The sequence below is a fragment of the Somniosus microcephalus genome, chromosome 30 (genome assembly GCF_052327205.1).
Source record: "Somniosus microcephalus isolate GS21.2 chromosome 30, FLI_Smic_1.0, whole genome shotgun sequence".
NCBI classification, from domain to species: domain Eukaryota; kingdom Metazoa; phylum Chordata; class Chondrichthyes; order Squaliformes; family Somniosidae; genus Somniosus; species Somniosus microcephalus.
The window spans coordinates 26060017-26081041 of NC_141016.1; the positions used below are offsets into that span (position 1 = coordinate 26060017).

Consider the following 21025-nt stretch of genomic DNA (forward strand, 5'->3'; position numbering starts at 1 on the left):
TCAGGATGGTGTGTGACTTGGAGGGGAACTTGGAGATGGTGGTATTCCCATGCGCCTGTTGCCCTTGTCCTTCTAGGTGGTAGAGGTGGCGGGTTTGGGAGGTGCTGTCAAAGAAGCCTTGGCGAGTTGCTGCAGTGCATCTTGTAGATGGTACACACTGCAGCCACGGTGCGCCGGTGGTGGAGGGAGTGAATGTTTAAGATGGTGGATGGGGTGCCAATCAAGTGGGCTGCTTTGTCCTGGATGGTGTCGAGCTTCTTGAGTGTTGGAGCTGCACTCATCCAGGCAAGTGGAGAGTATTCCATCACACTCCTGACTTGTGCCTTGTAGATGGTTGAAAGGCTTAGAACTTGAGCCATCTAACGCACGGTGCACATTTTGAGCCGCCATGTTGATATGGCTGGTCTGTGGAGATGACTCGGCTTTCTGTGGTTTGAGATGGATGGATGTGTGTAATTTTGGGGCTTACAGCAAAAAAATGCAGATTAGCAAGTGAATTGTGTGCAATGTTTGTCAACACAATCGTTTTCTTTGGTCCCGACATAGCTGAGGGTCGAGGCCTCTGGCCGTCCCATAGAATACACAAGACCTTTCAATGTTGTGCAGCCATTGACTCCCAAATCATCCTATCCATTCCTTTGTTGAATCATCCGGTACAATTGCGAATGCTCCCAAGTTATTGTGTGAATCGATGTTCTCACCTGTTCCCATAGTCGATCTTGGCAATGACCTTGCCCTTTAGTTCCATGAGCTCGTCCTTCGGGAGGGTTCCAGAAAGGATCTGTGAGCGCCACTCGATCAGATTGTATGTCATCTGCTGCACGTGTTGGAACATGACCTTGTTGCTGTTCTGTATGGGAGACAAGAACGACAAATGTGGACAGGTGCAGCATTAGCTTCCTGAATCAACTGAGGCACACTAGATTGTGCACTCTTGACTTTCCCACGATATGCTAACATTTTTTTTGAAACATTTCCTCATTTCTGCCCCCCAAGCGTTTTGATAAAAAGACTTGCATTTCTACAAAACCTTTCACTACGTCCCAAAGCACTTTACAGCCAATGAAGTACTTTTTGAAGTGTAGTCGCTGCTGTAATGTAGGAAACGCGGCAGCCAATTTGCGCACAGCAAGCTCCCACAAACAACAATGAGATAATGACCAGATAATCTGTTTTGGTGATGCTGAGTGAGGGATAAATATTAGCCAGGACACCAGGGATAACTCCGCTGCTCTTTGTTGAAGTTGTGGACTGGAATCTTTTACGTCCACCTGAGAGAACAGACGGGGCCTCGGTTTAACGTCTCATCCGAAAGACGGCACCTCTGACAGTGCAGCACTCCCTCAGCACTGCACTGGAGTGTCAGCCTAGATTTTTGTGCTCAAGTCTCAGGAAGCCCCTCCCTATCTCTGTAGTCTCCTCTAGCCCCCCCGACCCTCCGCAATATCTGTGCTCCTCAAATTCTGGCCTCTTGAGCATCTCTGATTTTAATCGCTCAACCATTGGCGGCCGTGCCTTCAGCTGCCAAGGCCCTGAGCTCTGGAATTCCCTCCCTAAACCTCTCCGCCTCGCTATCTCTTTCCTCCTTTAAGATGCTCCTTAAAACCTGCCTCTTTGACCAAGTCCGCCCTAATATCTCCTTGTGTGGCTCAGTGTCAATTTTTGTTTGGTAGCACGCCTGTGAAGCGCCTTGGGGCATTTTACTAGTTAAAGGTGCAAGTGTTGTTCTTCCACGCCTGAAGACACTGGATCATTTTTGTGTATTGTGCTCCAAGTATGTCAGCCACCCACACCCACGAGGCCATTGTTCATGGCCCAGTTTTGGCCATTTGATTGCATGGGGCGTGACAGTCGAGCCCAATCCCATCCTGACCTGATGTCCACTGGCTTTCTTTGTAGTAGCAGTCAGAAAAGCCAGCTGATTTATTTTCTCCTCCCGCGATTAAGGCCAGTTATAGGGTTCCCACTGCCACCCTGGTGGGGGATCACCAAACTCAGCAAGGAGCAAGAATCAAAACCTGGAATTTTCCTGGCACATTTCAATGCGGTTCATATCTTTGTTTGTCGACCAACAATAAAGGTTTGCCAAACATTTTGTCCCTATGGAGTGTCAGGTATAGAGAATCCAAGAGTAACATGCCTGAACGCTTTGGGCCTGTTGCAACAGGTCGAGAAAGGTCATGTGACGATGCATGTTGGAACAGCCAGAAGCTGCAGCTTTTGTTTAGCATCTGAGGGCCTGAAAATCCGATCCCTTGTTCAGTACGCCGCAACTTGCAATTATGATATCAGCTCACTTGGGACTAGCTGCCACGTTTTCAAAGCACTGAGTTTCTTATGCAGGCCAACACACGTGAATGCAATCTAAACCCTAGAATTAAAAATATCGCAAGTAGTGTCAGCTGTGGCTCAGTGGGCAGCACTTTCGCTTCTAGAGTCAGAAGGTTGTGGGTTCAAGTCCCGCTCCAGGGACTCGAGCACAAAAACCTCAGTCGACACTCCAGTGCAGTACTGAGGGGGTGCTGCACAGTCGGAGGTACCGGGCAGGATTTTCATGAGGCGGGATTGGAGGCATGTGGGGGGGTTAAAATCTCGAAATCAGGGGGAACGAACCCATCCCTCCCTCCAACCTACCTCCATGCCAGTTTCAAAGGAGGCGGATACCTGACCTGTGCTGGGACCCGCCTCCCCGAGGCGGGAAGGTGATTAGTGCCAATTAACTGCCTGTTAACAGGCAGTTTTTAGCCTAATCCCTATTTTTATTGTTGAAGTGTGGGATTCCCGACGGCTCCAAACCACGCCAAGTTAGCGAGGCGGACCATCGGGCTGAAGGGCTTGGAGGGTTCAAGATGTCCGGTGTTCAGGTGAGTGATGGGTGCACGAGTTCAGAGGTAAGTGTGTTTGGTGTGTGTAAAGTGTTTAAAGAAGTTTTACTTACATTTACTTACCTTTACAGCCTTCCTTCCTTCAGGTCTCGGGAGTCCCTCATCTCACCGGCACAGAAAGCAGAATGGCCGCGAGCTGTCAAAAGTTGCAGCATTCAGCTTTCTGTTCCGGGGAGATCTCCAAATCAGCCTGAGAGGAAGGAATTAACTTAGTGTACAGATTGTCAGTGTTTGACAGCTTCAAACAGCTGTGAAACGCTGATATTTCATCTGTCAAAAGCTCTTGACAGATGAAATTTCAGTCTGTGACGTCACCTGTTGCCGGGTGGCCCTTAATTGGCCTGCTGAGCCTGCTGGGCGGGCTCAACAAGGTCAATCAAGTGAATATCGCGTGGGTTGGCTACAACTCGATGGAGGCGGGACTACAACCCCGAAAGTTGTAGTCCCGCCTCCTACACGCCTCCTCAATGAAAATCCAGCCCACCATCTTTCAGATGAGATATTAAAACCAAGGCCCTGTCTGCCCTCTCAGGTGGATGTAAAAAAAATCCCATGGCACTATTTCAAAGAAGAGCAGGGGAGGTTCTCCCCGGTGTCCTGGGGCCCATATTTATCCCTCAATCGACATCACTAAAACAGATTATCTGGTCATTACCAAATTGGCTGCTGTGTTACAACTGTGTCCACACTTCAAAATGTGTTTCATTAGCTGTAAAACACTTTGGGGTGTCCGGTGGTTGTGCGCTATATAAATGTGGTTGTGCGCTATATAAATGTAAGTCTTTCTTTAGAAAGAAGGCATCGCCCTCACAGATACACAATAGGTCAGACTGCTTCATCTGGGTCTATGGCTGGAAGTGCTCACGCTCCAACAAAGACCATCATCAAAAATAGAATCTAGGCAGTGGTCCACTGCGCAGATTCCAGGCCCCATGAGGACAAGCACATTTGAGGTCTGAAATTCCCTCCCCTACATGGCAAGATCCTGATCTACACTTGGTTGTCAGAAAGGGAGAAGAGTATTGAAGCTCAAAGTACAGTTCGTGAACTTTCCCACAGGAAGTGAGGTAAGATTTTTGAAGAGCTTGAAACTCGAGCCTGAAGTGTGTAGCGGGTTGGACTTCCCCTGCCCGCCAAACTAACCCCCCTTCACTGAACGAAGACGCCACCTTTAGCCCTTACCAGGTACAGTTTGTGCCAGATGATTGCCCACTCTCTCAGGGTCATGGTGAGTTCTTGGACCAGTGGCACTTCACTGGGAATGACCGTCTCATCCTGTCTGTAAAACAGAAATGTCAAATTAGAAGCTGACAGTGCATCCGAATCCCAAATAATTAATATTGGAGTAAAGCATTAAAAGTGCAAGGATTGAACGGGACAATCGTGCGCAGCATTCGTAGAGTTGATATTGTTATTGTGTCTCTGTACAGTACTGGCCATACACCGTAGGAAGGATGTTGTCACCCTCGAGAGAGAGAGTGTAGTGTGGGGCAACCGAGATGATAACTGGTCTCTGGAATCTAAGCTACAAGGAGAGGTTAAGAAAGTTGGGCTTGTTTTCTTTGAAGGTGACCCAATTTAGTTCAGAATCACGAAACAGTTTGAGAAACTCTTCACATTGACGAAGAGTGCTGAGGTTTGGAAATTGGGTGAAATAGTTCTGCCTGACTTCATTATTTACGTCTAATTTCCAATAGACACGTGGAATAAATGAAAGGGAATGAGCATCGAAACAACCAATATAAAGCGATTGAACTAGAAACATTCCTCGGTATTCTAAAGTGAGCAGAGAAATTTGTGTCTCGGGAGAAAGAGGGGAGAGAGGGATATGGCGATGCTGAGACGTCGTTATTGAGATCAATCAAAAAAAATGTTGTGCCCATTGGGCGAAATAGTCTTTTCCCGTTCCTAGAGGCAGCTCGGGGCTGTGGTGCCATGCTTGGGCGGCCTGTTCATACTGATGACTTGAGGGCTTCCCCAATCCCACATTATCCAAGGCACCTGGACCTGGTCCCAAGTCAATGGCTGTTTCAAACATTAAGCAATCTCTGTGTTGTGGGAGCAGAAATGGGGACAGGACACCAGCAAGAGAAACCGTGTGAATCTCCTGGAGCAAATCAGCACAGTTCCCGGTCAGTTTAAGCCAATTGTCCTACAACCAGAAAGAGATATTGAATGAGCAGTGCCGTCAGGGACCTGGAAGTCACCAAGCCCTGGATTGGACTGGTGTTTGTAAATGCCTGCAGGGAATAGTTGGCGTCCATTTACTCCTCTCTTTGTTTTGAAGGGGGCCATTTGAGCTGGGCAGGTGTTACTTGGAAGTTACAACAATGAACCTGTTCCCTCAGCAAGCACAAACCACTCTCTGTTCCACATTCGGATGTCATAATCCACGGTTATTTTTTATTTTACTGAAGTAATAATTTAGGACACTGTTGGCATCAGACACGATCAGCAACACGGCGGGTGAAAATATTACTGCCCCACCAAATCTCTTCAAAACGCTTGTGTGGTCACTTCAAGGCTCCCCACCACCACGGAATGACCCGTGACCTCCAGTAATTCACTAGTGTTATACTGACAAGTTGGAATACTCGCTCCAGACTCGCTAGCGCCCGGTTTACACTATCGCACAAGAAAGAATGAAAGACTTGCATTTCTATAGCGCCTTTCACGACCACCGGATGCCCCAAAGCACTTTACAGCCAATGAAGTACTTTTTGAAGTGTAGGCACTGTTGTAATATGAGAAACGCAGCAGCCAATTTGCGCACAGCAAACTCCCAAAAACAGCAATGCGATAATGACCAGATCATCTGTTTTAGTGATGTTGATTGAGGGATAAATATTGGCCAGGACACCAGGGATAACTCCCCTGCTCTTCTTCGAAATCGTGCCATGGGATCTTTTACATCCACCTGAGAGAGCAGACCGGGCCTCGGTTTAACGTCTCATCCGAAAGACGGCACCTCTGACAGGGCAGGCCTCTGGATTACTGGTCCAGTAACATAGCCACGATGCTACCGTACCCCGGTATGTAGGGAAAAACTCCTTTGCTATAATCTAAATCTGAACAATTGTATTTTTTGGACTAGGAGGGACAGGGAGATGGTCGTGCTCTCGGTGGGTTTCTGTTACAATATCCTAACCCCGGACAGCACTTGTACTCACCCTCCACCTTCTACTGTTGCCTCTTTTAAATGAATGTATGTCGCCGGAAAAATACCCTGTGAGGTGGGGGAAAAAACAGCCGTTAATTGACTTTGAATCCACACAGAGTACAGTATCTCCTCCCCTTTTCCACTCTCCTGTTTCGAAAGCACCGATTCAGATCATCGGCACTGCTGCCTCGCTCCCCTGCAGGATCTCACTTGAGCAGCTATTCGTGATGTGCAAGATCAGGCAGTGAGTGTCAAAACTATTTGATCATGGGGGGCACGTTACAGCCAAGCCTGCTGTTGTCCTTCACCTGATAACCTCACACAGCACGAGTCACTGGATAGCCATCATGAGCGGGTATCCTATGGATATCACCTCTCCCCTCCACTCCCCCTCCACTCCCAACTCCCACACCCCCTCCTTCCCTTCCCCCCTCCCTCCCCTCCCCATCTCCCGCATCCCTCCTTTCTTTCCCCTCTCCCCTCCCCCGCTTTCCCTCCCCATCCCCACTCCCTCCCCTATCCCCGCCCCCTCCCTCCCTAACCATCACTCCCCTCTCCCGCTTTCCCTGCCCCCTCCCTCCTCATCCCATCTCCTGCATCCCTCCTTCCTTTCCCCTCCCCCCCATCCCTGCCCCCTCCCTCCCTAACCCACTCCTCTCCCACTCCCCTCTCCCGCTTTCCCTTCCCCACTCCCTCCCCTTCCCATCTCCTGCATCCCCCCTTCCTTTTCCCTCTCCCCTCCCCACCCCTCCCTTCCCCACCTCCCTCCCTCCTCTACCCCCGCCCTCCTCCCCACTCCCCTCACCTCCCACCCCACTCTCCCTCATCTACCCCCGCCCCGTTCCACTCCCCTCCCCACTCCCCTCCCCTCTCTACCCCCGCCCCCCTTCCCACTCCCCTCCCACTGCCTCCCTCCCCTACCCTCGCTCCTCTACCCCCGCTCCCCTCCCCCAACTCCCCCTCCTCTACCCCCACCCCTTCCCGCGCCTCCCTCCTCTACCCCACTCCCCCGCCCTTCCTCCTCTACCTCCGCCCCCTTCCCACTCCCCGCCTCCCTCCCTTCCCTTATTCCCCGCCCTCTCGCCAGGCCCGAGGTGTTGAGGCAGCAGGCCAAGCACAGGCCAGGTCTGGCTCAGTCCCAGGACAGGTGGTTCATTAACCCACTGAGCTCCTAGGAGACCAGATATTTAAACAATTCTTTTTCTCACAAGGTGTAAATGAACACCACATTAACTGCCTTAGCTGGGAGTATAGTACTGATACCCAATACTCTACCAATAAATCCAACAGGGAATTCAGAAAAAACTTCTTCACCCAGAGGGTGGTGAGAATGTGGAACTCGCTACCACAGCGAGTGGTTGAAGCGAATAGTATCGATGCATTTAAGGGGAGGCTGGACAAGCCTATGAGGGAGAAGGGAATAGAGGGTTATGCTGATAGATTTAGATGAGGAAAGGCGGGAGGAGGCTCGAGTGTCATTTGAAGCTGTTTAAAACTTTGCACTCATCTCCTCCGGTTCTGTGCTGGCGATCCACGATAAGCAGTCCGCTCACGCCTGCCTCATTTCTGCCTCTCAGCATCTTAAACCTCCGCGCCTCGTTCCCTCTCAACCTTCCTTTCTCCCACGGAAAGCGGTTTACTCTGTCAGCTCTTCAGCAATGGGATGAGCTACAAGGAGAAGCAAAGGAGTCCCGAGCTTTACCCTCTTGAAAGCAGCTCATTGAAGGACGTAAAATATTACATGGTGTGGATAAGGTAAGCCCAGAACATTACTTCAAAATAAGGAGGGGAAGTGGGACCATAGAATGATGCAGCACCGAAGGAGGCCATTCGGCCCATTGTGCCCGTGCCGGGTCTTTGAAAGAGCTCAGGGTGTACATTTTAACTTACATTTCCAACAGATAGAAGTTAAAAGTACTTTATTCAGAATGAGAAAGGCTGCGAATAATCTGCCAGGCAATGTAATGGACACACAACAACATTCGAAATGCAATTGGACGCTGCGATGGCAAAGCTATGATACTATTGGACGGCCTCAACTCATCCATGACTCTTCTTTCTAACTTGGAGTTTTAAGTATCTGTTGTACTTCAGTAACAATTTAACAGCGGTAAAAAGAAAAGGCACAATACCTTCTTGGATTTGTTCCGAAGACTATACCCTCTGTACCAACCTGTGCAAAAATACAGATTAATACCAACAAGGTTTATTCTTTCACCATTTTTAAACATGCTTTTCCTTAAATAAAAACATTCTTGTGCTGTCTACTTGCCTTTATTAGCCGAGGCATAGAATATAAGAGCAGGGACGTTGAACTGTATAAAACCCTAGTTATGCCGCAGCTAGAGTACTGCGTGCAGTTCTGGTCACCACATTACAGGAAGGATGTGATTGCACTAGAGAGGGTACAGAGGAGATTTACGAGGATGTTGCCAGGAGTAGAGAATCTTAGCTATGAGGAAAGACTGGATAGGCTGGGTCTGTTTTCCTTGGAACAGAGGAGGCTGAGGGGAGACCTTATTGAGGTGTATAAAATTATGAGGGGCCTATATAGAGTGGATAGGAAGGACCTATTTCCCTTAGCAGAGGGGTCGATAACCAGGGGGCATAGATTTAAAGTAATTGGTCAGAGGTTTAGAGGAGACATTTTTTCACCCAGAGGGTGGTGGGGGTCTGGAACTCACTGCCTGAAAGGGTGGTAGAGGCAGAAACCTTCATCGCATTTAAAAAGTACTTGGATATGCACCTGAAGTGCCGTAACCCACAGGACTACGGACCAAGAGCTGGAAAGTGGGATGAGGTGGATAGCTCTTTGTCGGCTGGCACGGACAAAATGGGCCGAATGGCCTCCTTCTGTGCTGTAAATTTCTATACCAGCTGTCCCATGCCCTCTAACCCTGCCATGTTAGGGGTGGCATGATGGGGAGATCAGGGCTGATGCTTGAAGTTCTGCATCGTGCTGCAATATCTCCAAGGTATCTCCTCTCTGAGTTCTAGCCGACAGGTTGGCTTGCTAAACCTGTTTAAGATTATTGTTTCATTTGGATTTGGAGGGACAGCTTGTCCAAGCAGCCACTGCTCCCATGTGAGCGTGTACCTACAAGCTAGCCTACCACAGGGGACGTCACAATAATCTTGCAAAGGAGCTAAAATGGGAGTGCTGCACTGTCAGAGGTGCTGTCTTTCAGATGAGACATTAAACCGAGGCCCCGTCTGCCCTCTCGGGTCGCGTAATTGATCCCATGGGACTATTTGGAAGAAGCGCAGGGGAGTTTTCCCCGGTCCTGATCAATATTTATCCCTCAATCAATATCACTAAAAAAAAAGACTATCTGGTCATTATCACATTGCTGTTTACGGGAGCTTGCTGTGCGCAAATTGGCTGCTGCGTTTCCTACATTACAACAGTGACCACACTTCAAAAAGTACTTCATTCTTTGTAAAGCGCATTTAGATTTCCTGAGGTCATGAAAGGCGCTATAGAAATGTAATTCTTTCTAAATGTCTGGGATAATCTGTAGTAAAGATGCAGATTTTACTTAGGGGCCTCCAAAGCCACTTGGATGCTAGGCCGGAAAAGTTTCAAAACTGGAGGTGGGCTTCGGTGAGACTGGTTGTCTTACCTTCTCTGTTGAGGTTGCTTCCCTTGGGGACTCAGGCTATCGTTGCCTATCCTGACATACTCATGCTTCCTAAGGCGCCAATTCACCAAATTTCAACGCCAGCTTCAGTTGTTGCCCCACAACCCTCCGAGATCTCGGCGCTCCCGCTATTCTGGCCTCTTGCGCATCCCCGATTTTAATCGCTCCACCATTGGCGGCCGTGCCTTCAGCTGCCGAGGACCGAAGCTCTGGAATTCCCTCCCGAAACCTCTCCGCCTCTCTCTCCTCCTTTAAGATGCTCCTGAAAACTTTAGCCAAGCTTTTGGTTACCTGTCCTAATTTCTCCTTATGCGTCTCGGAGTCAAATTTTGTTTGATAACGCTCCCGTGAAGCGTTTTACTACGTTAAAGGTGCTATATAAATGCGAGTTGTTGTTGTTGATGAGAGGGTAGCTGGGCTGAACTTGGAATTAAACCTTGTTCATCTGTTGACTTAATTTGGCACTGAAGGGGTGTTGAAGGCAGATTGGTTCACCTAATTCCACTTTCAGATTTTTTTGCTGGCCCTAAACTCTGATTAGAATTCGGAGGAACATTACTGATCTCCTTGGAGTTACTTCTGGGACTTTGCAACCTATACTGTTTGTGACGTAAGAAAACTACTAGGCACTTGGTCTGAGTATTAAACAAGGCTTTAATCAACTGTTTTTCAACACGGAGATCTAGTTGCGTCCTTCACTAGTTCCTGTTAAAGAATGTCCTGCACAAGCAGCAGAATTGTATTCAACCACAATCTATAACCTCATGGCCCGGCATATCCCTCACTCTACCATTACCATCAAGCCGGGAGATCAACCCTGGTTTAACGAAGAGTGCAGGAGAGCATGCTGGGAACAGCACCAAGCATACCAAAAAATAAGGTGTCAACCTGGTGAGGCTACAACACAGGACTACTTGCATGCCAAACAACGGAAGCAACATGCGATAGACAGAGCTAAGCGATCTCACAACCATCGGATCAAATCAAAGCTCTGCAGTCCTGCCACATCCAGTCGTGAGTGGTGGTGGACAATTAAACAGTTAACAGGAGGAGGAGGCTCCAAAAATATCCCCATCCTCAATGATGGTGGAGCCCAGCACATGAGTGCAAAAGACAAGGCTGAAGCATTTGCAACTATCTTCAGCCAGAAGTGCCGAGTGGATGATCCATCTCGGCCTCCTCCTGAGGTCCCCAGCATCACAGATGCCAGTCTTCAGCCCATTCAATTCACTCCACATGATGTCAAGAAACGGCTGAAGACACTGGATACTGCAAAGGCTTTGGGCCCTGACAACATTCCGGCAATAGTACTGAAGACTTGTGCTCCAGAACTAGCTGCGCCCCTAGCCAAGCTGTTCCAGTACAGCTACAACACTGGCATCTACCCGGCAATGTGGAAAGTTGCCCAAGTATGTCCTGTCTACAAAAAGGACAAATCCGACCCGGCCAATTACCGTCCCATCAGTCTACTCTCAATCATCAGCAAAGTGATGGAAGGTGTCGGCGACAGTGCTATCAAGCGGCACTTACTCAGCAATAACCTGCTAACTGACGCCCAGTTTGGGATCCGCCAGGGCCACTCAGCTCCTGACCTCATTACAGCCTTGGTCCAAACATGGACAAAAGAGCTGAACTCAAGAGGTGAGGTGAGAGTGACTGCCCTTGACATCAAGGCAGCATTTGATCGAGTGTGGCATCAAGGAGCCCAAGCAAAACTGAAGTCAATGGGAATCAAGGGGAAAACTCTCCATTGGTTGGAATCATACCTAGCACAAAGGAAGTTGGCTGTGGTTGTTGGAGGTCATTCATCTCAATCACATGACATCACTGCAGGAGTTCCTCAGGGCAGTGTCCTAGGCCCAACCATCTTCAGCTGTTTCATCAATGACCTTCCCTCCATCATAAGGTCAGAAGTGGGGATGTTCGCTGATGATTGCACACTGTTCAGCACCATTCGAGGCTCGTCAGATACTGACGCAGTCCGTGTCCATATGCAGCAAGACCTGGACAACATTCAGACTTGGGCTGACAAGTGGCAAGTAACATTCGCACCACACAAGTGCCAGGCAATAACCATCTCCAACAAGCGAGACTCTAACCATCTCCCCTTGACATTCAATGGCATTACCATCGCTGAATCCCCCACTATCAACATCCTGGGGGTTACCATTGATCAGAAACTGAACTGGACCAGCCATATAAATACTGTGGCTACAAGAGCAGGCCAGAGGCTGGGAATTCTGCGGTGAGTGTCTCACCTCCTGACTCCCCAAAGCCTTTCCACCATCTACAAGGCACAAGTCAGGAGTGTGATGGAATACTCTCCACTTGCCTGGATGAGTGCAGCTCCAACAACACTCAAGAAGCTCGACACCATTCAGGATAAAGCAGCCCGCTTGATTGGCACTCCATCCACCACCTTCAACATTCACTCCCTCCACCACCGGCGCACTGTGGCTGCAGTGTGTACTATCTACAAGATGCACTGCAGCAACTCGCCAAAGCTCCTTCAACAGCACCTTCCAAACCCGCGACCTCTACCACTTAGAAGGACAAGGGCAGCAGACGCAGGGGAACATCACCACCTACAAGTTCCCCTCCAAGCCACACACCATCCTGACTTGGACCTGTATCGCCGTTCCTTCACTGTCGCTGGGCCAAAATCCTGGAACTCCCTTCCTAACAGCATTGTGGGTGTACCTACACCATATGGACTGCAGTGGTTCAAGAAGGCGGCTCACCACCATCTTCTCAAGGGCAATTAGGGATGGGCACTAAATGCAGGCCTAGCCAGCCAGCGACGCCCACATCCCATCAATGAATTAAAAAAAAGCTGGGCCCATGCCCGAGTATTTATACTCTCCCTGGACAGCGCCACCAGCAGGCCGCCCAGTATTATTACATAAGTCATTTTCACATGAATGACAAGATTCATGTCAGTTTGAGCCCGATGATTTATTGCTGGGCAGTGGGAAATCATCTCTGCCACCTTGTCCTTCAGGGGCATGCATCCCTGTTTGGGTGAGCTTCAGATTCCTATCATCCAGGTTTTGGGAATAAAACAAATTTATTGGAATTAAAATCCAAATGAGAGATCCACAGGCAAACTTAACAGACACCCACTCATTCCAGAGAGAAAGAGAGCGGAGATTGAGAGAGAACGTGCATTAATAAGCAACAGCAGCTAGTACCCAGAGATAAAGGAAGAGCGAGCTTGCGTTTATATAGCGCCTTTCTCAATCAGACGTCCCAAAGCGCTTTACAGCCAATGAACTACTTTTTGAAGTGCAGTCACTGTTATAATGTAGGAAAGGCGGCAGCCAATTTACGCACAGCAAGCTCCCACAAGCAGCAGTGGTATAAATGACCAGATCATCTGTTTTAGTGGTGTTGGTTGAGGAATAAATATTGAGCAGGGACAACTCTCCTGCTCTTGGGATCTTTTACATCCACCTGAGAGAGCAGACGGGGCCTCGGTTTAAAGTCTCATCTAAATGACGGCACCTCCGACAGTGCAGCACTCCCTCAGCACTGCACTGGAGTGTCAGCCTAGATTTTTGTGCTCAAGTCTCTGGAGTGGGACTTGAACCCACAAACATCTTACATAGAAACATAGAAGATAGGAGCAGGAGTAGGCCATTCGCCCCTCGAGCCTGCTCCGCCATTCAATGCGATCATGGCTGATCATCCAAATTCAGTACCCGGTCCCTGCTTTCTCCCCATATCCCTTGATCCCTTTAGCCTTAAGAAATATATTCAACTCCTTCTTGAATATATTTAATGAATTGGCCTCTACTGCCTTCTGTGGTAGAGAATTCCACAGGTTCACCACTCTCTGGGTGAAGAAATTCCTCCTCATTTCTGTCTTAAATGGCCTACCCCTTATCCTTAGACTGTGACCCCTGGTTCTGGACTCCCCGACCATCGGGAACATCCTTCCTGCATCTAGTCTGTCCAGTCCTGTCAGAATTTTATAAGTTTCAATGAGATCCCCTCTCATTCTTCCAAACTCCAGCGAGTACAAGCCCAATCGACCCAATCTCTCCTCATACATCATTCCTGCCATCCCAGGTATCAGCCTGGTGAATCTTCGCTGAACTCCTTCCATGGCAAGAACATCCTTCCTCAGATAAGGCGACCAAAACTGCACACAATACTCAAGATGTGGTCTCACCAAGGCCCTGTACAACTGCAGCAAGACATCCTTGTTCCTGTACTCAAACCCTCTCGCTACGAAGGCCAACATACCATTTGCCTTCTTAACCGCCTGCTGCACCTACATGCTTACCTTCAGCGACTGGTGCACAAGGATGCCCAGGTCTCGTTACACTTCCCCTTCTCCCAATCTATTGCCATTCAGATAATAATCTGCCTTCCTGTTTTTGCCACCAAAGTGGATAACCTCGCATTTATCCACGTTACATTGCATCTGCCATGCTTCTGCCCAATCACCCAACCTGTCCAAATCATCCTGGAGTTTCTCGGCATCCTCCTCACCGCACACACGCCCACCCAACTTTGTGTCGTCTGCAAATTTGGAGATATTACATCTAGTTCCCTTGTCTAGATCATTAATATATATTGTGAATAGCTGGGGTCCAAGGACCGATCCCTGCGGTACCCCACTAGTCACTGCCTGCCACTCGAAAAAGACCTGCTTATTCCAACTCTTTGCTTTCTGTCAGCCAACCAGTTCTCTATCCAAGTCAATACCTTGCCCCCAATCCCATGTGCCTTAACTTTACACGCTAATCTCTTATGTGGGACCTTATCGAAAGCTTTCTGAAAGTCCAAATACACCACATCCACTGGTTCTCCCTTATCTATTTTACCAGTTACATCCTCAAAAAATTCCAGTAGATTAGTCAAGCACGATTTACCTTTTGTAAATCCATGTTGACTTTGTCCGATCCTGTCACTGTTTTCCAAGTGCTCTGCTATTACATCTTTTATAATGGACTCTAGCATTTTCCCCACTACCGATGTCAGGCTTACCGGTCTGTAATTCCCCGTTTTCTCTCTACCACCTTTTTTGAATAGTGGGGTAACATTAGCTACCCTCCAATCCATGGGTACTGTTCCAGGTTCCATCGAATGTTGGAAGATGATCAGCAATGCATCTACTATTTCTAGGGCCACTTCCTTAAGTACCCTAGGATATAGATTATCAGGCCCTGGGGATTTATTGGCCTTCAATCCCATCAATTTCCCTAACACCATTTCCCTACAAATACTGATTTCTTTCAGTTCCTCCCTTTCATCAGACCCTATGTTCCCCGACATCTCTGGGAGGTTAATTGTGTCCTCCTTTGTGAAGACAGAACCAAAATATGTATTTAATTGGTCCGCCATTTTTTTGTTCCCCATTATAAATTCCCCTGATTCTGACTGCAAGGGACCTATGCTTGACTTCACCAATCTTTTTCTCTTCACATATCTATAAAAGCTTTTAAAGTCAGTTTTTATTTTCCCTGAAAGCTTACTCTCATATTCTATTTTCCCCTTCTTAATTAATCCCTTTGTCCTCCTTTGTTGAATCCTAAACTGCTCCCAATCCTCAGGTTTACTGCTTTTTCTGGCCAATTTATATGTCCTCTCCTTGGATCTCATGCTATCCCTAATTTCCCTTGTTAGCCATGGTTGAGTCACCTTTTTTGTTTTATTTTTATGCCAAACTGGGATGAACAAATTCTGTAGTTCATCCATGCGGTCTTTGAATGTTTGCCATTGCCTATCCACCGTCAACCCTTTGAGTGACATTCCCCAATCAATCCTACCCAACTCGTGCCTCAGACCATCGTAGTTTCCTTTATTTAAATTCAGGACCCTAGTCTCTGAGTCAACAACTTCATTCTCCATCTTAATGAAGAATTCGATCATATTATGATCGCTTCGACCCAAGGGGCCTCGTACAACAAGATTGCTAATTAATCCTTTCTCGTTACATAATACCCAGTCTAAGATGGCCTGATCTCTGGTTGGTTCCTCGACATATTGGTCCAGGAAACCATCCCGTAAACACTCCAGGAATTCCTCCTCCACAGTATTGTTACTAATTTGGTTAGCCCAATCTATATGTAGATTAAAGTCACCCATGATGACTGCTGTGCCCTTATTGCACGCTTCTCTAATTTCCCTTTTAATGCTATCCCCAACTTCCGCATTACTGTTTGGAGGTCTATATACCACTCCCACTAACATTTTCTGCCCCTTGTTATTTCTCAGTTCTACCCATACAGATTCCACATCATCAGAGCTAATATCCTTCCTTACTATTGCGTTAATCTCCTCCTTAACCAGCAATGCTACCCCACCTCCTTTTCGCCTATCTTCCCTGAATATTGAATACCCCTGGATGTTGAGTTCCCAGCCTTGACCACCCTGGAGCCATGTTTCCGTAATCCCAATCAAATCATATTCGTTTACCTCTATTTGCGCAGCTAATTCATCCACCTTATTACAAATGCTCCTCGCATTAAGACACAAAGCCTTCAGGCTTGTTTTTTTTAATGCTCTTAGACCTATTTGAATTATTATTTACTGTGGCGATGTTTGATTTAAACCGTTGATTTCTCTGACTGCCACTTTTGTTTTTCTCCTTCCTATCTTTTGCTTTTATCCTTGTTTCCCTTTCCTCTGCCTGCCTGCTCAGGAGGCGAGAGAGTGTGCTACCCACTGAGCCACAGCTGACAGTCTATGTTCTAACACAGAGCATGGCCCGGTCCTTGCGTTCCTCCTTATTCCTCCATAATTGCACCAAAAATATTGGATGTTAATTAGAAAATAGCTGACACATTGTGGAAAATAGATGGTGAAGATTTATTATGGGATGCTGCAGTTTGGAGCAGTTTGTTTGGTCTGTGCACCCCCAGAGATTTGTTTTCTGCGTGGCTAGGTTTGGGAGGAGGTGTATTTGGTGAGCTATGTATATATCATCAAATCAAATCAAATCAACTTTTATTGTCATTGTTAGTGCACAAGTGCAGTACAACGAAATGTAGGCTTGCGGCTCCCGAGAGTGTACAATTTGGATTAGGACACTTAAACATTCAACATACATTTATACATTTGGCTTGCAGTATATTAGCATAAATATGACCATAATAAAGTGCATTGGCAGATGTGCAGGCTTTAGTGTTTATTTGTGGAGTTCAGTAGGATGACAGCCCTGGGAAAGAAGCTGTTCCTAAATCTGGTCGTACGGGTGCGAATGCATCTGTAGCGTCTTCCAGATGGTAGGAGGGCGAACAGACTGTGGCTGGGGTGGGTAGGGTCTTTGATGATGGACCGTGCCCTCCGTAGGCAGCGTTTCTGATATATATGCTCTATGGTCGGTAGCCGGGTGCCGGTAATGCGTTGGGCAGTTTTGACTACCCGCTGCAGGGCTTTCCGGTCATAGTATCTTAGTGTGATACAGCACAGAAGGAGGCCATTCGGGCCAACATGCCTGTGCTGATTCTTTGGTAGAGCTAGCCAATTAGTCCCATTCCCCTGCCTTTTCCCCAGCGCCCTGCAAATGTTTACCTTCATGTACTTTTCCAATTCCCTTTTGAAAGTTACTATTGAATCTGCTTCCACCACCCTTTCAGGCAGAGCACAACAACTCGCTGTGTAAAAAAAGTTTCCTCATGTGGCCTCTGGTTCTTTTGCCAATCACCTTAAACCTCTGCCCTCTGGTTACTGACCCTTCTGCCACTGGAAACAGTTTCTCTTTATTTAGTCTACCCAAGTCCAGGTCATTAATATATATCAAAAAGAGCAGTGATTCTAACACCGACCCCTGGAGGACACCACTGTCTACTTCCCTCCAGTCTGAAAAACAACCGTTCACCACTACTCTCTGCTTTCATGTCCCTTAGCCAATTTTGTATCCACGCCACCACTGTCCCTTTGATCCCATGGGCTTAAATTTTGCTAACGAGTCTATTATGTGGTGCTTTATCAAATGCCTTTTGAAAGTCCATATGCACAACATCAACCCTCTCCGTTACTTCATCAAAGAACTCAATCAAGTTAGTTAAACATGAGTTTTCTTTCATTTACTAGCCCATACTTTTCCAAGTGCCAATTAATTATGTCCCGGATTAGTGTCTCCAAGAGTATTCCCACCGCTGACGTTAGGCTGACTGGCCTGCAGTTGCCGGGTTTATCCCATCTTTTTTTGAACAGGGGTGTAACATTTGCAGTCCTCCAGCTTCCATATCCAAGGAAGAATGGAAGATTATGGCCAGAACCTCTGAAATTTCCACCCATACTTCCTGGCATAAGAAAACTACTAGGCACTTGGTCTAAGCGTTAAACAAAGCTTTACTCAACTGTTTTACAACATGGAGGTCTAGTTGTGTCCTTCACTAGTTCCTGTTAAGAATCTCCCTGCGCAAGCTGGGCCCGTGCCCGAGTATTTATACTCTCCCTGGACAGCGCCATCCGCAGGCCGCTCAGCATCACTTCACAAGTCTTTCTTTCATGAATGGCCGATTCATGTCACTTCCCTCAGTAACCGAGGATGTATCCCATCCGGTGACTTTTCTACTTTGAGGACCGCCAACCTTTTAAGTACCTCCTCTTTATCTATTTTTATCCTATCCAATATCGTTACTGCTTCCTCCTTTACTGCTACACTGGCAGCATCCTCTTCTCTCATGAAGACGGATGCAAAGTACCTCAGTCAAGCCCTCTGCCTCCATAGAAGAACTTCATTTTTTGTCCCTAATCAGCCCCACCCTTCCTTTGACTTCCCTTTCACTATGTATATTTTTATATGGCTTTGCTTGTCGTAATTATTTAACTGGGTTTGCCTCTGAATATTGTGAAATGTTTTTTGGTCCCTCATCTGAATTCTGCCAGCGTTGACCTGGGCTTTGAAGACCCCAAAATCTTGGCATGGCACAGGCTCGAGGGGCCGAATGGCCTCCTTCTGTGCTGTGTCATTCTATGAGCACAGTCAAAGTGGACATGAGTGGGCAGCACCTCAACTAAGTGTGCCCCAGACATCTCCCGTGTTCTGCTGTTTCAATGAGTTTTCAGAATTTACTTAAGCTGCCTGATAATTCATCTGCACGCGCTAACTAAGACTCTTTAACCGCACTGAATAATTAACCTTAAATATGTGGGTGGGGCGGATCCAAGTCTTGAATTGTATCGAGGTTATTGCTCAAGATAGGACTGGCAGGATTCCAAAAGCAATATTCAGACTGGGATGTCCAAATGGACCCAGACAGTGATTCTGTTGTCAGCAGGAACTTAAAAACTAGGGAACTAAATGTTACTGTGGGTTCTAAGCCTACTGGGCAGGTGATTTTTGTTAGACAAGGGTATTAAGGCGGGTAGATGGAGTTAAGACACAGATCAGCCATGATCTAATTGAATGGCGGAACAGGCTCGAGGGGCTGGATGGCCTCCTCCTGTTCCTATGTAATGGGATGGAAGTCTTTGTTTACTGTAAGGATCTTCAGTGAAGGCAGTTTGGACTATCTCATGGGAACAAAGGAACAGGAGGAGGCCATTCAGCCCCTCGATTTCTACCGCTCAATTAGATCATGGCTGATCTGTCCCTCAACCCACAGCACTAAAATGCCAGGAATTTGCAAATGATTTGTTAGTCTCACTCAGAGAGACCTGCGGGGAGCTGGAAACGTCACACCTCCTTCTCGGTGTTGGGAGGGGGGAGGAGTTAAAGCGAGACCCTACATCTGGCCCATGGCTGAAGTGACCTGGGAGTCCCTGACGCTGTAAGGAGAACCCATTGCTCTGTGTTGGTGGTCCAGCTATTTCCTTAATATTCACTAGAACGATACCGGGGCTAAAAGGGTTAAATTACGAGGAGAGGTTGCAAAGACTAAGCTTGTGTTTCCTCGGGTGTAGAAGATTAAGGCGTGATCTGATCAAGGTGTTTAAGATGATTAAAGGATTCGATCGGGTGGATAGAGAGAAACTATTTCCTCTGGTGGGGGGAGTCCAGAACAAGGGGGCATAACCTTAAAATTAGAGCCAGGCCGTTCAGGGGTGATGTCAGGAAGCACTTCCTCACACAAAGGGTGGTGAAAATCTGGAACTCTCTCCCCCCAAAAAAGCAGTTCAGGCTGGGGGTCAATTGAAAATTTAAAAACTGAGATTGCTAGATTTTTGTTAGGCAAGGTTATTTAGGAATACAGAACCAAGGCGGGTAGATGGAGCTAAGATACAGATTAGCCAAGATCGAATTGAATGGCGGAACAGGAACGAGGGGCCGAATGGCCTCCTCCTGTTCCTATGTTACATATCACAGAATCACAGAAACCCCACACTGCAGATAGAGGCCATTTCGGCCCATCGAGCCTGCACCAACACATATCCCAACCGATCCCCATAACCCCACGTATTTAATCCCCCTAACACTAAGGGTCAATTTATCATAGCCAATCAACCTAACCCGCACATCTTTGGACTGTGGGAGGAAACCGGAGCACCCGGAGGAAACCCACGCAAACACGGGGAGAATGTGCAAACTCCACACAGACAGTCACCCGAGGCCGGATTCGAACCCGGGTCCCTGGCGCTGTGAGGCAACAGTGCTAACCACTATGCCACCGTGCTGCCTCTTAGCTGATCCAAAGCCCAGGTTGCAGTTTTTTCCCTTTCTTCCAGGTTGATTGTGGAGTTAGACTGTCCAACAATGCTCTCTCTGTGACGCCATGAACCTTGTCATGTGGTCTTGAGCCTTACCGACCAGTTCGGTCCCAGGTTCAATTGACCTCAGTGCCATTGGGCTGGCCGGGGTTAAAATTCTACTCCTGATGGCTATCTACAAAAGACTTACATTTCTATAGCACCTTTCAAGACCTCAGGACATCCGAAATAAAGTACTTTTGAAATATAGTCGCTGTTGTAAAGTTAGGCAATGCGGCAGCCAATTAGCGCACAGCAAGCTCCCACAAACAGCAATTTGATAAATGACCAGATAATCCGTTTTAGTGATGTTGGTTGAGGGATGAATATTGGCTAGGACACCGGGGAGAACTCCCCCTGCTCTGACAACCACCGGAGAGAGCAGACGGGGCCTCAGTTTAACGTCTCATCCGAAAGACGACACCTCCGACAGTGCAGCACTCCCTCAGTGTTGCACTGGAGTGTCAGCCTAGATTATGTGCTCAAGTCCCCGGAGTGGGACTCGAACCCATGACCTTCTGACGTAAAGGTAAGAGAGCTACCCACTGAGCCGCGGCTGGCAGCGAGTGACTCCCTGCTAGGAAGCGTGTGCGTGGACGGCAGCTGAGAGGATCGGGTTCGAACTACGACGCCTGCCTCTACCCGCCGTCTAAGTCACACATGACCGTTGGGAGTGCGGCATACGAGGGCAG

General features: G+C 47.8%; 1 protein-coding gene across 1 annotated transcript in view; it reads right to left on the bottom strand.

Annotated features, from left to right (window-relative positions):
* dock5 (dedicator of cytokinesis 5) overlaps positions 1–21025 on the bottom strand; it is a 283772-nt gene that overhangs the window by 168738 nt on the left and 94009 nt on the right. Inside the window, exons 3-6 of the mRNA XM_085971247.1 lie at positions 8178–8218; positions 6056–6111; positions 4068–4164; positions 702–850 (exon numbers count right to left, since the gene is read on the bottom strand). Coding sequence (XP_085827373.1) covers positions 702–850; positions 4068–4164; positions 6056–6111; positions 8178–8218 — 343 coding nt within the window. The remainder of the gene's footprint in view (positions 1–701; positions 851–4067; positions 4165–6055; positions 6112–8177; positions 8219–21025) is intronic.